The sequence below is a fragment of the Primulina tabacum genome, chromosome 7, assembly GCF_025594145.1.
Source record: "Primulina tabacum isolate GXHZ01 chromosome 7, ASM2559414v2, whole genome shotgun sequence".
Lineage (NCBI taxonomy): Eukaryota > Viridiplantae > Streptophyta > Magnoliopsida > Lamiales > Gesneriaceae > Primulina > Primulina tabacum.
In genome coordinates this window covers 6,163,773-6,178,391 of record NC_134556.1, presented here as the reverse complement: position 1 = coordinate 6,178,391, position 14,619 = coordinate 6,163,773, and the positions used below count along the sequence as shown (strand labels likewise).

At 38.9% G+C, this 14,619-nt stretch overlaps 1 protein-coding gene across 1 annotated transcript; it reads left to right on the top strand.

Annotated features, from left to right (window-relative positions):
• The first annotated feature begins 10,737 nt into the window (after positions 1 to 10,737).
• LOC142550518 (uncharacterized) lies at positions 10,738 to 12,958 on the top strand. The gene is made up of 2 exons (XM_075659592.1): positions 10,738 to 10,741; positions 12,474 to 12,958. The coding sequence occupies exons 1-2, from the start codon at positions 10,738 to 10,740 to the stop codon at positions 12,956 to 12,958; spliced, it is 489 nt and encodes a 162-aa protein (XP_075515707.1).
• Positions 12,959 to 14,619: the final 1,661 nt, after the last annotated feature.

Genomic DNA, 14,619 nt, shown 5'->3' with positions numbered 1-14,619 from the left:
AGAGATAGGAAGCTCTGGATTGATTTGATCAACGGGATGATCAACTTTATCAGAAATAGGTTCACTCAATTTGGATTCTTGCACCACTGTTTGAATAATTTCATCAATGTTTGCGAAAAATAATTCTGCTTCAGTGTACATTTGATGTTTACCAGTAGGTGATTGAGACATATCCTGAACTGGCTCTTCAGTTGGAATACTAGCCTGTTCTGAGGATGACTCTTTCTGCTTAGAGGGAGGTTCTTCAACTATTTCCTTTTCATCATCGTCTGGATCTCCTTTATGAAGGAGTAACTCTTGATCCATTTCCCAAAACTTTATCTGAGATAGCAAGCCAATCAGATCGGTGTCTAGCTGAGTAATCACCGCATGATCAGCATAGGCAGTAGGATTTGTTGGAACGTAGTTAGCCTTCAGTTTGTCAATAATTTGTGCTAACTTCTTAACTCTCATCTGATCAAACAAATATGTTTTTCTCTCCATAGCTTGAGCAATGGTGGCAGCTTTGATTATCTTGAGGACAGAAGCTTCCAGTTTGATGAACTTGTTCAGCTGAGATTTCTTTCTCAGTTGCTTGGCAAAAATATGTGTACGATAGGCTGTCCAAGCATCATAGAGTTGAGGTTTTTATGCTGCAAAATTATTAACATCATCCCAAACAAGGTCAATGTGGGTTTGAATGGAATTGGATGGCCTTGGTTCTTCAATCAATTTGCCCTTGCCTTTATCAGAACTGAGGATGTGTGGAATTTCCAGACAAGTTCGAGTAGTATCCACCCGTTCTATAATACTGATGCCTTTGGGTCGAGCAGGTGCCAGAACAGTAGGACGAATAATATTAATCAGAGAGGCTTTGATCTTAACAATTTCTCTCTTTGCACCAGCTGATTTTTCTGGTGGGATGATCTTCAGAGGGACTGCTTCAATTGGCTGCTGAGCATCTGAAGATATTAGCTTGTCAGTAGGAATAGATTCCTCTGTAGTTGTTGGTTTAATCCTCTGGGTTCTTGGTTTCTTGGCGATCTTTGGAGAAGGAGTTTTCTCTGAATCGGATTCTTTCACAACTAATTTCCTTTTTGCTGACTTCAGTTGAGCCAATGTCTTGGCCTATTTCACTGATTTAGGAGCCGCCTGTTGAGTCCCAATCTCCTGTTTTATCTTTACAAACTGAGCAGGAGAAATGTCCAATTTTGTCTTGCGTGGCATAGTATTCTTCGCATTGAAGATTTTGAATTTGGATGATTTTTCTGAATTATCTGCCACTAACTCCTTCACTTTCAGCAGATAGCTCAGTTGCACTGCAAAGCCTTTGGACTGTTTGGATGATAGAAACATATTCTTTAAAATATTGAATAAAAGATGCTTCCAATTGAGTTTACGCTCAGCCATAATGATAGAAATGGCTTGAAATTTTTCCAATGTAAGTGCAGCAAAAGATCCAGCTTTCGCCAAAATTTCTTTGTCGACTATATCAGCAAGTAACTGAACCTCGTGCTTCAGCTCCTTCTTTGGATCGGAAACATTGATTTTCCGTCCATCAGCAGAAAGTGAGGTTTGCATTTTTTCAACGTCAGATGTTTTAACATCAGAGAAGTGTGCCAGTCCATCAGATGGTAAAGAAAAAATTTCTCCAAAGGAATCTTTAGAGATGGTCAGCAACTGACCAATGATAGTAGAAGCGATGTTTCCGTTAGAATTGATCATACCGTTAGAGTAGAATTCCTGAAGTTCTTTGGGGTAGATCTCTTGTGATGATTGTCCCAAGAATGTCCTTAACCTAGCAGTTTTGAGTTTTTGAAAGACATTTTTGACATCAGCGTCGCCGAAAGATAGAATGGATCCGAAGTTGACAGCCATTGCATTCAGCATATAAGCAGGAGTTTGATTCGCCATTTTGATAAAATGATCTGAAATTCGTAAACGATAAGCTCTGGAATTAGTATGTTCTTAGAAACTGATTGTATGCGTAAGAAGAAGACTGATTTGAAGTGGGCTTAGTACAGTTGTTTGTGACTGTTCAAATTTGGGACACGTGTCAGTCCATTAAAAATTTTGAGTAAAAACATGTGTACGTGTGCTATAAGCGTGTGTACAATTTAAACGGTTCAAATGCTTCCACGTTTTCAAAATGAGATTCATCATTAGATTATAGACAGTCACGTCACTTGATTTGGAATATAATATGTTTTAATTAGTTAACTTATATGAGAAGATTAGTGAAATACCCAACTGAACGATCAGTTGTAAGACTGTGTCCTTTCAGTTGAGAGTTTACTAACATTTGTCTTCTCAGTTAACCTCTTAAAACCATTATTCCCCCTTAATTAGTGCATAAAATAGTTCATGCAAATAAATTTAAAGGTCAGAAAAATTATCGTTTGCTGAAACGTTGACGACCCTTCAGCTTCCTTGATATTCTGCTATAAATAGAAGTAACTCGGTTAGTTTCAGTCATATTGGTGAAAATATTCAAGACGAAAGAATGGCAGATGCGAGTAGCTCGAGTGCTTCGCCATTTTCTCTGGAAGCTAGGAAGGCTGTTATAGAAGACGAAGTCTTCTTCAAGAGTCTTCCCTACTGGGAAAAGTTACAGGAGCTTGCATTCCTGTATAATTCTGGAGAGGCTACCACTTCCAAACTGATGGCAGAGTTAAGAGAAGTGCGGGAGCACTTGAATATAGTTGTGTGGGTGGACACCTTTACGGATGGTCGTATCTATCAGCTGATGCTTCGAAAGGAACTGGAGATCCTTAATCGCATAGCTTCTTCTCACAGCATTCTCAAGACATCTTCCTCATCTCTATCCGTTTGGTTGAGAATGTGGATAGATGATATAGGGGAAAAATATTAAAATGTAATCCAAGCAAATATTTATGGTTGAATAAAACATTTATTTTGGTTTAACTTTGTTTTTCTTTTTCCTGCAAGTAATAAATTTCATTAGTTATATGAATTGCGATCATAAACAGACGAACTGATGATTGGTTAAGCGTTAAGTAATAAATGTCAAACTGATATCAGTTGATAATGAACAACTGATAGTTAAGAAGCCTCGGTAAATGAGAAAAATGCTTCGGTTGATTTGAGTCTCTTCAGTTTCCTCGACATTTAAGTTTCATTTGTCTATAAATAAGATGATTAGAATGTGATAATAACAGTTCAATATGTCGGATTCAAGTAACTCTGATGCATGCAGTAGTTCGCATATTCAAGTTAATGAGCAAATAAGTCCTTATTTAGAAGAGTTAAAGAAGACAATATAAGAATATGTCTTGATGAAAGTGATGTGAACAAGGTTCAAGATTCATGATTTGCAGAGGGTAAGTAATAGTGGTGTTGTTCCTACTCGTGCTCAAGCAGCAACAACAAGAAAATACATTGATCGTTTTGAAGTTAGGCATGTTACAGATTTGATTGATGACAGATGTCTGTTAGAAGCAATGTTATGGAAGGAATGGCAGATGGATGTGATTTTCTCCATCTATACTCAGTATTTGTTGTATCAGCAATTTCTTCAGTTGGTAACTGAACACAGTTTTAAGTCTCAGTCGGTACTTCGTCAACTGGTATTTGAATGTTATCATTATGCTCTATCAACTGATCATTAAGAATGCTTCTGGTTCAGCTGATTGATCTGACACTTCTGGTTCGGGTGTTTGGAGATTGTTTTGATTAATATGATTGTCTTTTTCATCATCATCCTCCAAACTGATATCTGTAAATCGATCAACTAGCTCAACTTGATCAGTTGGCTTATTAGTTAGTTCAGTTTCATCGAAATCAACATGAGCAGATTCTTCAACATTTAGGGTTTTCTTGTTGAAGACTCTATAAGCTATACTAACTGATGAGTATCCAAGAAATATTCCCTCTGCAGATTTAGCATCAAACGCTTTTAAATAATTTTTACCATTATCAAGGATAAAACATCTGCAGCCCAATATTTTGAAATAAGTAATTATACTTTTTCTTCCATGCCAGATCTCATATGGTGTTTTCATATGATTCTTATTAATCATTGATCTGTTCTGAGTATAACACGCAGTGTTTACTGCCTCTGTCCAAAACCTTTGAGAAATACCAGAATCATTGTTCTAGCAGCTTCTTTAAGGGTCCGATTTCTTCTCTCAGCTATACCATTTTGCTGAGGAGTTCTGGCTGCTGAGAGCTCATGCTTAATTCCAGTATTCTCTAGAAAATTTGAAAGAGTTTGATTGATGAATTCAGTTCCTCGATCTGATCTTATTCGATCAATTCCAACTGATTTTTCATTTAAAAGTCTTTTGAAGAGCTTTATCAGTTGTGAAGCAGTTCGGTCTTTTGATTTGAGAAAGATAACCCAAGTAAATCTTGAAAAATCATCTACGACTACCAAGGTGTATTTCATTCCCCCTAAGCTCATGACTGGTATAGGACCAAAGAGATCCATGTGCAACAGTTCTAAGCATCGGGATGAAGATTTACAACCCTTGTTTTTAAAAGAAGATCGTACTTGTTTACCATACTGACATGCTGAGCAAAGTTTTTCTTTTGAAAAGTCTATTTTGGGCAAACAAGTTACAAGTTCATGTTTACTCAGATAGGCAATGGATTTAAAGTTTAGATGACTTAGTCTTTTGTGTCACAACCAGTTTTAGATGATTTGGAAGCAATAAAACAAACTGGTGCATAAGTTTGATCATTCCAACTGACTTTATATGTGTTTCCACAACATTTGCCAGTTAGTATGATTTCATCAGTTGAAGTTTTGACTGAACATGAGTTTTTGTCAAAATGTACTGAGAATCCACTGTCGCATAACTGACTGATGCTGATCAAGTTATACTTCAGGTTTTCTACTAATAGAACATCTTTAAAAGTAAAGTTACCATGGATAAGCTTACCCTTACCCACAGTTCTACCTTTGGAGTTGTCCCCAAAAGTGATATTTGGACCACTGTATTTGATCAGTTGAGATAGCACACTTGCTTCTCCTGTCATATGTCGCGAACATCCACTATCCAAATACCATATTGAGTTCTTGTTTGTACCTGTTACCTGCAGTCACACACATAATATAATTTGGTACCCATATCTATTTGGATCCTGAACTGATTAGTCCCTTAGGAACCGATACTTGGATTAGTCTAACAGACTTTCCAGTAGCTGTATTCCAAATGCTTTTTTCTCGGCTTTTGTGTGTTGTGTAATGTACGGATGATGCAATATGAGTTTTAGCTTTATTCAACTGATTGTTCAGTCTATATCTTTTCTGAACTGGCTTGCAGTTATAGTAATTGGAATAGCCATTCGAATAGTTTTTGTGAAAGCTTTTTGGTGACTGACTGCATGAATCAGTTACCACTTTTGGGCTATAACCAATACCATATCTTTTGCCCTTATTCATACTTTCAGTTGGCTTTTCAACCAGTTTTCTTGGCTCTGATTGTTCTTGTACCATAACTGATTTGACAAAGTGAATGTATTTCCCTTTGCCCATATTCAGTTTTGGTTGAGTATCATTGGTTGACATTTCATCTTGGTTACAGAACCCCAAACAAGTTTTATCAGTTACTGATTTTTGGGAGTTCTGTATATCAGTCAATGCAACAGATGATTTGTTCCAAGCCTGAATAAGTTCAGTTTGTTTTGAATTTTCAAGAATTAACTTCTGGATTAATTCCTGATTTTTGTTTCTTTCTGTTTTTAGCTCAGCAATTTCCCTTTTTAGACTCAACCCATCAACTAATTCATCAGTTTTGGTTTTATTTTCTGTGGGATCAGTTTGCTTTGCTTTGAGTTTTTCAAATGATGATGCAAGCTTTTGATACTCATTTACCATGTCATGTAGTGTGAGAATGAGTTCTTCTCATGTAAAATCAGTTGAACTGAAATCAAATACCTGTTGGCTAGATGATTCTTCTGCTGCATCATTAGCCATCAAGCACTTTACATCATTGGAGCTGTATGAGCTTTCTTGTTCTGACTCCTCACTGTCAGTTTCTGTCCATTTGGATTTGTTTTCTTCAGCTAAGAGTACTTCATGTTTCTTTTTGAAGGAATTCTTGTCTTCCTTGGGTCTTCTTTTGTGTTCATATGATTTCTTTCTTCTATCAGTTGAGTCTTGACTGTCCTTCTTGGGTTTAGGACAATCAGCAATAAAGTGACCTGATTTGCCACAGTTATAGCAGGCATTTGGTTCATCTTTGGAATTGTTCTTTTGGTATGACTTCTGGAAGTTCCCTTGATTCATTCTCATGAATCTTCCAAATTTTTTGATGAACAATGACATAGCATCATTACTCAACTGATCAGCAGATTTTTCGACTGAACTGATTGGTTCAGTTCTGACAGCAGCTAGAGCAGTTGTAGCTGCAGGGGTGGATGGTTCTCCTTCTCTGGTCTGCAGCTCGAACTCATAAGCCTTTAAATCAGCAAATAAATTATGAAGTTCAATCTGGTTTAGATCTTTGGACTCCCTCATTGCCATGGTTTTGACATCTCATTCCTTGGGAAGACCTCTCATTATCTTTAGTGCAATCTCTTTGTTAGTATACACTTTTCCAAGTGCATTTAACTCATTGATGACACTGCTTACTCTTTCATCATACTCGTGCATCGATTCTCCTGCTTTCATTTTGATGTTATCAAAATTTTGCATAGCAACAGAAAGTTTAATTCCTTGGTTTGATCATTTCCTTCATACAGCTGGATCAGCTTCTCCCAAATTTCTTTGGCTGTTTTACACATCTTTATTTTGCTAAAGGTTACTTTGTCCAGCGTTTTGTACAGAATGTCTTTTGCAACATTATCAAGATTTGCTTTTATTTTATCTTCAGCTGTCCATTCATCTCTAGGCTTTTCTATTCTTTGCGGTGCTCCTTCTATAGTGGCAACTGTGGTATTTGTTTTTAGAATCTTCATGGGTCCATCAGTTATGACATACCACATGTCATCATCTTGTGCAGCCAAATGAGCCTACATTCTGATTTTTCAATCATCAAATTCTTCTCTAGAGAACATAGGAATTTTGTTGAATGAAGTCATGCTAGCAAGTTTATTAATCAAAAGTATTCAAGAACAAGATTCAACAGCTCTGATACAACTTGATAGGATCGATTAACGTATCAAGAGTGTTTAAAAGGGGGGATTGAATAAACACTCACAATTAAAACTGATCTTTTCGAATTTTGAGTTCAGTTTGGTGACAAACTGATTCTCGGATTCTTGTTGGTCAATGAGAATCAGTTAAACTAAAGTAGTTGCGGAAAATAACTGACTTGAAAGATAGAATACGAAACTGAAATAAAGTAAGCAAGAGTTGTTTCTGGATGTTTGGAGAATTTATTTACTCCTACGTCACCCCTTCTATCTCACGGATAGGATATCCACTAAAAGACTTTGATCAAATACAAGAATTGTACTGACCCACTTCAGTTTGGACTTAACATTGCCAAAACTGAAACTCTTAGTTTAACAGGATGTTCGCAGTGCGTAACTGCTCTTAGTACTATCAAATTTCAACGATTTTTACAACTTGCTGGTGAGCTCAAATTGTAGCCTAACTGCTACGAATATATCAAATAAGAGTGAGCTAAGATTTTGGCAGAGTAACAGCAGGCTTTTGAATAGAATAATCTCGTTATCTTTTTAGCTGTTCTTCTGTCATATTTATAAGCTTCCCTTCCAACGGTAACTTGAGATGAATTTGAATCTTTGTATCCGTTGAATTCTTCTTGATTATTCATTGGGCATTGTTTGCTTCATTTATTGTGATGCGGCCTCTTAATTGCTTTCGCCGAAATGCGTTGTTCCAAGTGCGTCGTTCCACATTCAGTTGCAATCTGCTATGTTCTTTCCCGAGACATATTCAGTTGAAGAGTGCTTAGCATTAGGCTGAATATATCAACTGATCAGTTTCCAACTGATCACTCAGTTGATTTAAGTTATTAAGTCCAGTTGCTGAGTTCAGTTTACTCGATCAATTGGTTCGTATTTTTCAGTTGATTCATATTTTGTCAAACGCCGGAATTTAGTTTCCAACACTAACAGAATGCATCTTAGAATGTTGTTCTTCCCTTCTGATTTTGTTGTCTGGTCTGTATCTCTTCTGAACAGGTCTAGAATTATAGTACTATTTGTTTCTAACCTTCATCGAGGGTTGTCCTTCTGAGTTGAATCCTCTACAGGATCCATAATTCTGGTGGACTCTTCCCTTAGGTTCAACATAACCCAGACCATAATGTTTTCTTCTGTTCGTCTGATCTACAAATCTTTCAACTCGAACAGTTGGTACTACTGGTTCATATACCACACTGGATTTAACAAAATGAATGTATTTCCCTTTGCTTGTTTCCAGTCCTGGCTTAGTACTTGTTTCAGAAGTGCTTTCACTATTGCTGAATCCGAGACCACTCTTGTCTCCAGATTGCTTCTGCAATTCTTGCATCTTCTCTAATGAAATAGAAGACTTGTTCCATGCATTTACCAGAACCGATAGCTTCTGATTCTCAGATCTCATAGTCTGGTAATCTGTATTTATTCTGTCATTCTCAGTCTTCAACTTATGTGAGGCCCAGGGCCGAAGAGGCCGGGGGGTGATCGCCGGTGCCATGAGGTTGCACGGACAATGAGAGGCTCCTGGCAGGCTTCTAGGTGGAGGGAACATGAATGAACCGATTCCACACCGGAATGAGAGGGATTCCGAGACTGTTCAATGTAATGGACTGTACAGTGGAAGAGGGCTTAAAAGATTTGATTTGTACTGCTCATATCAAGAAGGTGCATCTTCTTTTCGGTAGCTCATCACATAAAACTCCAAAGTTAAGTGTGCTTGACTTGGCCAATCTTAGGATTGGTGACCTCCTGGGAAGTTTCCTAGGGTGCGTGTGAGTGAAGATATAAGCACGCTGGAAAGACTCGTCTTGGTACAGTGAGGACAGTCGTCGAACCTGGGGCTTTACAGTTGGTATCAGAGCCGACCTCTCTTAGTACGGTGTGGTTCGGGGACGAACCAAGCGGAAGCTGGTGGGCATGTGAGGCTCGGGGTCGAAGAGGGCGGGGGTGATCGCCGGTGCCATGAGGTTGCACGGACAATGAGCGGCTCCTGGCAGGCTTCTAGGTGGAGGGAACATGAATGAACCGATTCCACACCGGAATGAGAGGGATTCCGAGACTGTTCAATGTAATGGACTGTACAGTTGAAGAGAGCTTAAAAGATTTGATTTGTACTACTCATATCAATAAGGTGCATCTTCTTTTCGGTAGCTCATCACTTAAGAACTCGAAAGTTAAGCGTGCTTGACTTGGGGCAATTTTGGGATGGGTGACCTCATGGGAAGTTTTTTCGGGTGCGTGTGAGTGAGGACAGAAGCACGCTGGAAAGACTTGTCTTGGTAATGTGAGGACAATCGTCAAATCTGGAGCGTTACAACTTACTTATCTCAACTTTTAGATCACCACAGCTGTTTTCTTGCAAGCAAGTAAAATTACAGATTTGATCCTTTAAATTTTGATTTTCACTTTTAACTTCCTCGAATGATTGAGAAAGTTTTGACTGCTACCTTATAATGTAGTGCATTAACCAAATCAGTTCATGTAAATTCATTAGAGTCAAAGTCAAATACCTCTCCAGATGTCGAGGTTGATTCAGTGTCTGCCATGAGACATTGATCTCTTCTGCGTCGCTATCACTAGAATGACTTTTTGAGTCAGAAGACTTTGAACTAGAATCCGCCCATTTTGACTTGCTTTCTTCTGCAATTATCACTTTGCGGTCTCTTCTGGATTTCTTGTCATTCCTCCTGTATTCATTTTTCTTTTGATAATCCTTCTTAGGCTTAGGGCAATCAGCGATAAAATGCCCGACTTTTCCACAGTTGAAACACGCCATGTCACCAGGTGGTGAATCCTTCTTAAAGTTTCGGTTAGGACCCTGGTAAGCTCGATGATTCTTCTTCATGAATCTGGAAAACTTCTTCACAAATAGAGACATTGCATCGTTGCAGATCTGTTTAGCAGTCTTTTCAGATGTGCTTTCAATGGCAGTAGGAGGTGATGCACTTGGAACAACTGCAGCAGTAGCAGTAGCCGTAAGAGCCTTGGTAGGTGGATTTGATGAGGGCTCTTCTCCACTTCTCACTTCGAGTTCAAACTCATAGGCTTTTAAGTCTGCAAACAAGTCGTGTAGTTCTAACTTGTTCAGATCTTTAGATACTCTCATAGCCATAGTTTTTACATCCCATTTTCTGGGTAAAGCTCTCATAACTGAGTGTTATTTCTCTATTGCCATATTCTTTCCCCAGAGCTGCTAGCTCATTAACTAAGCAGCTGAAAAGTTCATCAAACTCATTCAGAGTTTCTCCAACTTTCATTTTGAGATTTTCATATTTCTGCATTGCTATAGACAACTTATTCTCCTTTATCTGTTCATTTCCTTCATAGATTTGGATGAGATTTTCCCAAATCTCTTTTGTAGTAGAACATATCTTGAACTTGCTGAAGGTGTTCTTATCAAGCGTTTTGTAGAGAATGTCCTTCGCAACATTTTCTAGATTGACTTTCTTTTTATCATCGCCGGTCCATTCACTTATGTGCTTCTCAACCATCTGAGGTGATACCTCACTAACAGCAATAGCACTGTTAGGCTTTAAAATCTTCAGTGGACAATCTGTGATGATAAACCACATGTCATCTTCTTGAGCTGCAAGATGAGCTTGCATACGGATCTTCCAGCCATCGAAATCTTCTTTTGAAAACATGGGTACTTTTCTGAAGTGTGCCATATATGTTATAAATATTTAGAACCAAAAAAATCTGCTCTGATACCACTTGTTGGGATCGATAAGGAGTTTAGAGTGGGAGTGAATAAACTCTTTTCTTTGTTTGACAATTTTGTGATGGGTGCTAGAATCATGTTAGAGATTATAGCTGGTCTTGTTCGAATCTAAATCCAGCAGATCACAATAAGGGCGAAAACGATCCAATGGAGTACGATGAGAAATAATAAAACAGTAGGCAGTAGAACAGTGGTTGTTTCTAGAAGTTGGAAGATAAAATCTTCTACGTCTACCCTTTCTCTATTTCCAGATGGTATCATTAAAGACTTTGGATATTACAGTATAACATTTGTACACACCTACTTCAGTAGGGCTTACCCTTAGCCTACTGAAACTCTCAGTTACACAACTCCGTAAAAACGAATACAAAAAAGTTCTGGAAAAGGCTCTTTTCCAGTTTACAAACTCTTCTCAATGATATAGTAAAGTGTTTAGCTTGAAGAGAGTTATGAAGCAGTAACAGCACAAAATGAACTCAGAAGATCATATATGGATAATAAAGCGTGTGTTGTTGTACTGTACGTTGAGCTAGAAGATAAGTAGTTGATGAAAGCTCAAAACTCACGTTGGAATAATCGTTGTGTTGATAATGATAATAACGTTGTTTTCTGTAAATGATTGATATTTTTATATATAAAAAGCTTGAGTGCAACGTAAACAAAACGACTTCTTTTGACTTCTGATAGAATCAGCTTTATCACCTAAAAAGGGTCCTGCAGAAAGCTTTCAGAATAATCAGCCTTTGTTTTATACCAAAACTGGCAAGGCGTATTAAATTAATTTGTACAGCATTAATGGTGCAATTAATGCTAGTACTAGGTAAAGTAACGGTAAAATTTAAGATTGTAACGATCAAGTAAAAGACGTTAAGTTACTTCTGCTTAAACTAAGTTCTGCTTATAAAGCTACGTTCTTCTTCTAGTTTTTCTAAGCTGATAAGTACTCGAAGAGTACTGCTTTTGGTAACGTGATACGAGAGTTTCTGCTTTTATATAGTCTTCTGGTTTAGCTATCGCGACCTACTGGTTTTGATTCTCATCACCACAATTAAATCTAACACATTTAATAAAACAAAAACTATAAATTTATATTATAAAAAATTTAATTAATATAATTTTTTTTATGTTTATCAGAGGTGGAATACGTCCTCCGGAAAATACATGAAGGATGTTGTGGGGAGCATCTCGGAGGAACAACGTTAGCCCAGAAAGCAATGCTAGCTGGATTTTGGTGGCCGAGCATAAGCCAAGACTCTTTTCAAGTGGTCCGAGCATGTGATGGTTGCTAGCATTGTTCTAAATTTCAGCACAACCCGACCACTCCTATGAAACCTGTTTTGGAATCTTGTCCCTTCGACCAGTGGGGCATGGATATTGTGGGACCTTTCCCAGTTGCTCGAGTTCAAAAAAAAAATTCCTCTTGGTAGCAGTGGATTATTTCTCCAAGTGGGTTGAGGCTGAACCTCTGGTTAGAATAACTGAGAATGAGGTGTTGAAGTTTTTGTGGAAAAACATTGTATGCCGGTTTGGGGTTCCTAGGAGATTAATTTCAGATAATGGAAGGCAGTTTCAAGGAAAGGAGGTAACGTCCTGGTGCCAAGAAATGAAGATCACTCAGTCTTTCATCTCCGTTTCTTACCTGCAATCAAATGGGCAGAGAGAGGTAGTGAACATGATTATTGTACATGCCTTGAAAACTCGGCTGCAAGACAAAAGAAAAGATTGGGTGGAGGAGCTGCCTATTGTTCTCTGGGCATACAAGACTACACCCGAGAACCTACTCAAGAAACTCCTTTCAATCTGGTATATGGTTCTGAAGCAGTCCTTCATGTGGAAATTGGGCAAACTTCTGACCGGATAGAATCTTACCCGGATGACAATGAGCATAGTCGGGCAATGGAGTTAGATTTGGGGGAAGAAAAGAGAGAGCAGGCTATGACACGAATGGAAACTTATCGAGGCCGGGTTATAAAATCATACAACAAGCGAGTCCGGATCCGAGACTTTCAGATAGGCGATTTGGTGATTAAAAAAGTCAATTCAGCTAGAGATTTGGGTAAAATGGAAGATCGGTGGGAAGGACCCTTTAGAGTTATCCGGAGAGTTAGCTCAAGAGCTTTTTATCTGGAAGATGCTCAATGAAACTCTATTAAACAACCATGTAATATTTTTCATTTGAAAAAGTATTACCCTTGAAATGTACTTATTGTTTGAACTGATACTGAAGTTCTTTTCTTCTCAGAAAAGTACTTGAAATATTATACCTAAACTCGGGAAGCATGAGGCACCAGTTATTCTATAAGTCTAGGGACTCGTACCCTGACTTAGGGCTCCGTAACATGGTTCCTCATTAAGCTCAAGGATCCGTACCTTGGCTCGCAGCTCCGCACCTCGACCATTCCAAACTCTCGGGATCCGTACCTTGGACCCAGGATCCTTATCTTGGTTGCTCATTAAGCCCAGGGCTCCATACCCTTTCTTGGGGCTCCTCACCTGACCATTCCAAAGTCCCGGGATCCATACTCAGGCCTAGGGCTCCGTACCCTGGTTACTCATTAAGCCGAGAGCTCCGTACCCTAGCTCAGAACTCCGCACCTCGACCATTTCAAAGTCCCGGGATCTGTACCCTAGCATAGGGCTCCGTACCCTGTTTATTCATTAAGTCCAGGGACCCATACCTTGGTTCGGGGCTCCACACCCCGTTCATTTACAAAGTATGGGAACTTATACCCTGGCTCAGGACGTAGTATCCCGATCACTTATTGAAAAAAGCAGTTATTTTCCAACACTTAGAAAAATTCAGAGATTCAACATTCAATAACACAGTTTATGAATAAGAACAATCTAATTATTCTAAGGCTGGGTATATTGCAAAGCATTCTCATTTTATGAAAAACAAGACAGTTAAAGGGAAAAGGATATTTCATTAAAGAAAGGCCCGAAGGCCAGAATTACAATCAAGAAAATTGAAAGAAAATTAAAAGATTACTGTCCTATTCTAAATCTCTAGGGCTTGAGCCCAACTGCTCTTCTTCTTTGGGGTCCTCCTTCTCTTCTTCATCCTTGGGAAGGGATGCTATGGCCCGTCGAAAATCCGGAATGTCTTCCCTATCTTATAGATTAAGTTTGGTTTCTTCAAACTGATCTTTGCATTTATCAAAGCCAGTCCGGAAGAAAGAGTAAACTCGGTCTTCAACTGCCTTCTTGAAATCTGAAAACTGGAGGAAGGAGGCTAGCCACTTGTCTTGATCATATCTAGAAGGAGCCAGGGCATCCTCAGCAGCACTTGCCCGGGAAATTTGTCTCTCCACCTCGTTGGTCAAAGAATAATTCCTTGATTCTAAGGAAGAGATATTCCTTTGTAGGGTTTCCTCCCGAACAAGGCCGTTGTTAGCATCATCTCGGGCGTTAGCCAGATCCGCTTGAGTTATTTCTAATTGCCGGTTGGCCTTATCGAATGCAGCATGGAGACCGGCCATTTTTTCCTCGTGAACTGATCGAGCCCAGGAAAACTCCCCTTGCAGTTGCTCATCACTGCCGCCACTTCTTCAAAGGTCGACACCATAATTTTTCCACCCTGTTCAAAAGGAGTTAGTAAAAAAAAAGGGATCAAGAAGACTTGCGGAAAGGATCCGGTTTGATCCCTCGAAGAGATTAGAGGTTGGGAGGGAGCTCTTCATATGTGTTTCCTTAGCAAGAAAAAGCATCTGTTTGAGAAGCTTGACTATGGTTGGAGTGGCTCCCTCCAAGAAGAGATTAGCTCGGGCACCTTGCAAGCCGGATTGGAGGGGCTCGTGGAGTGG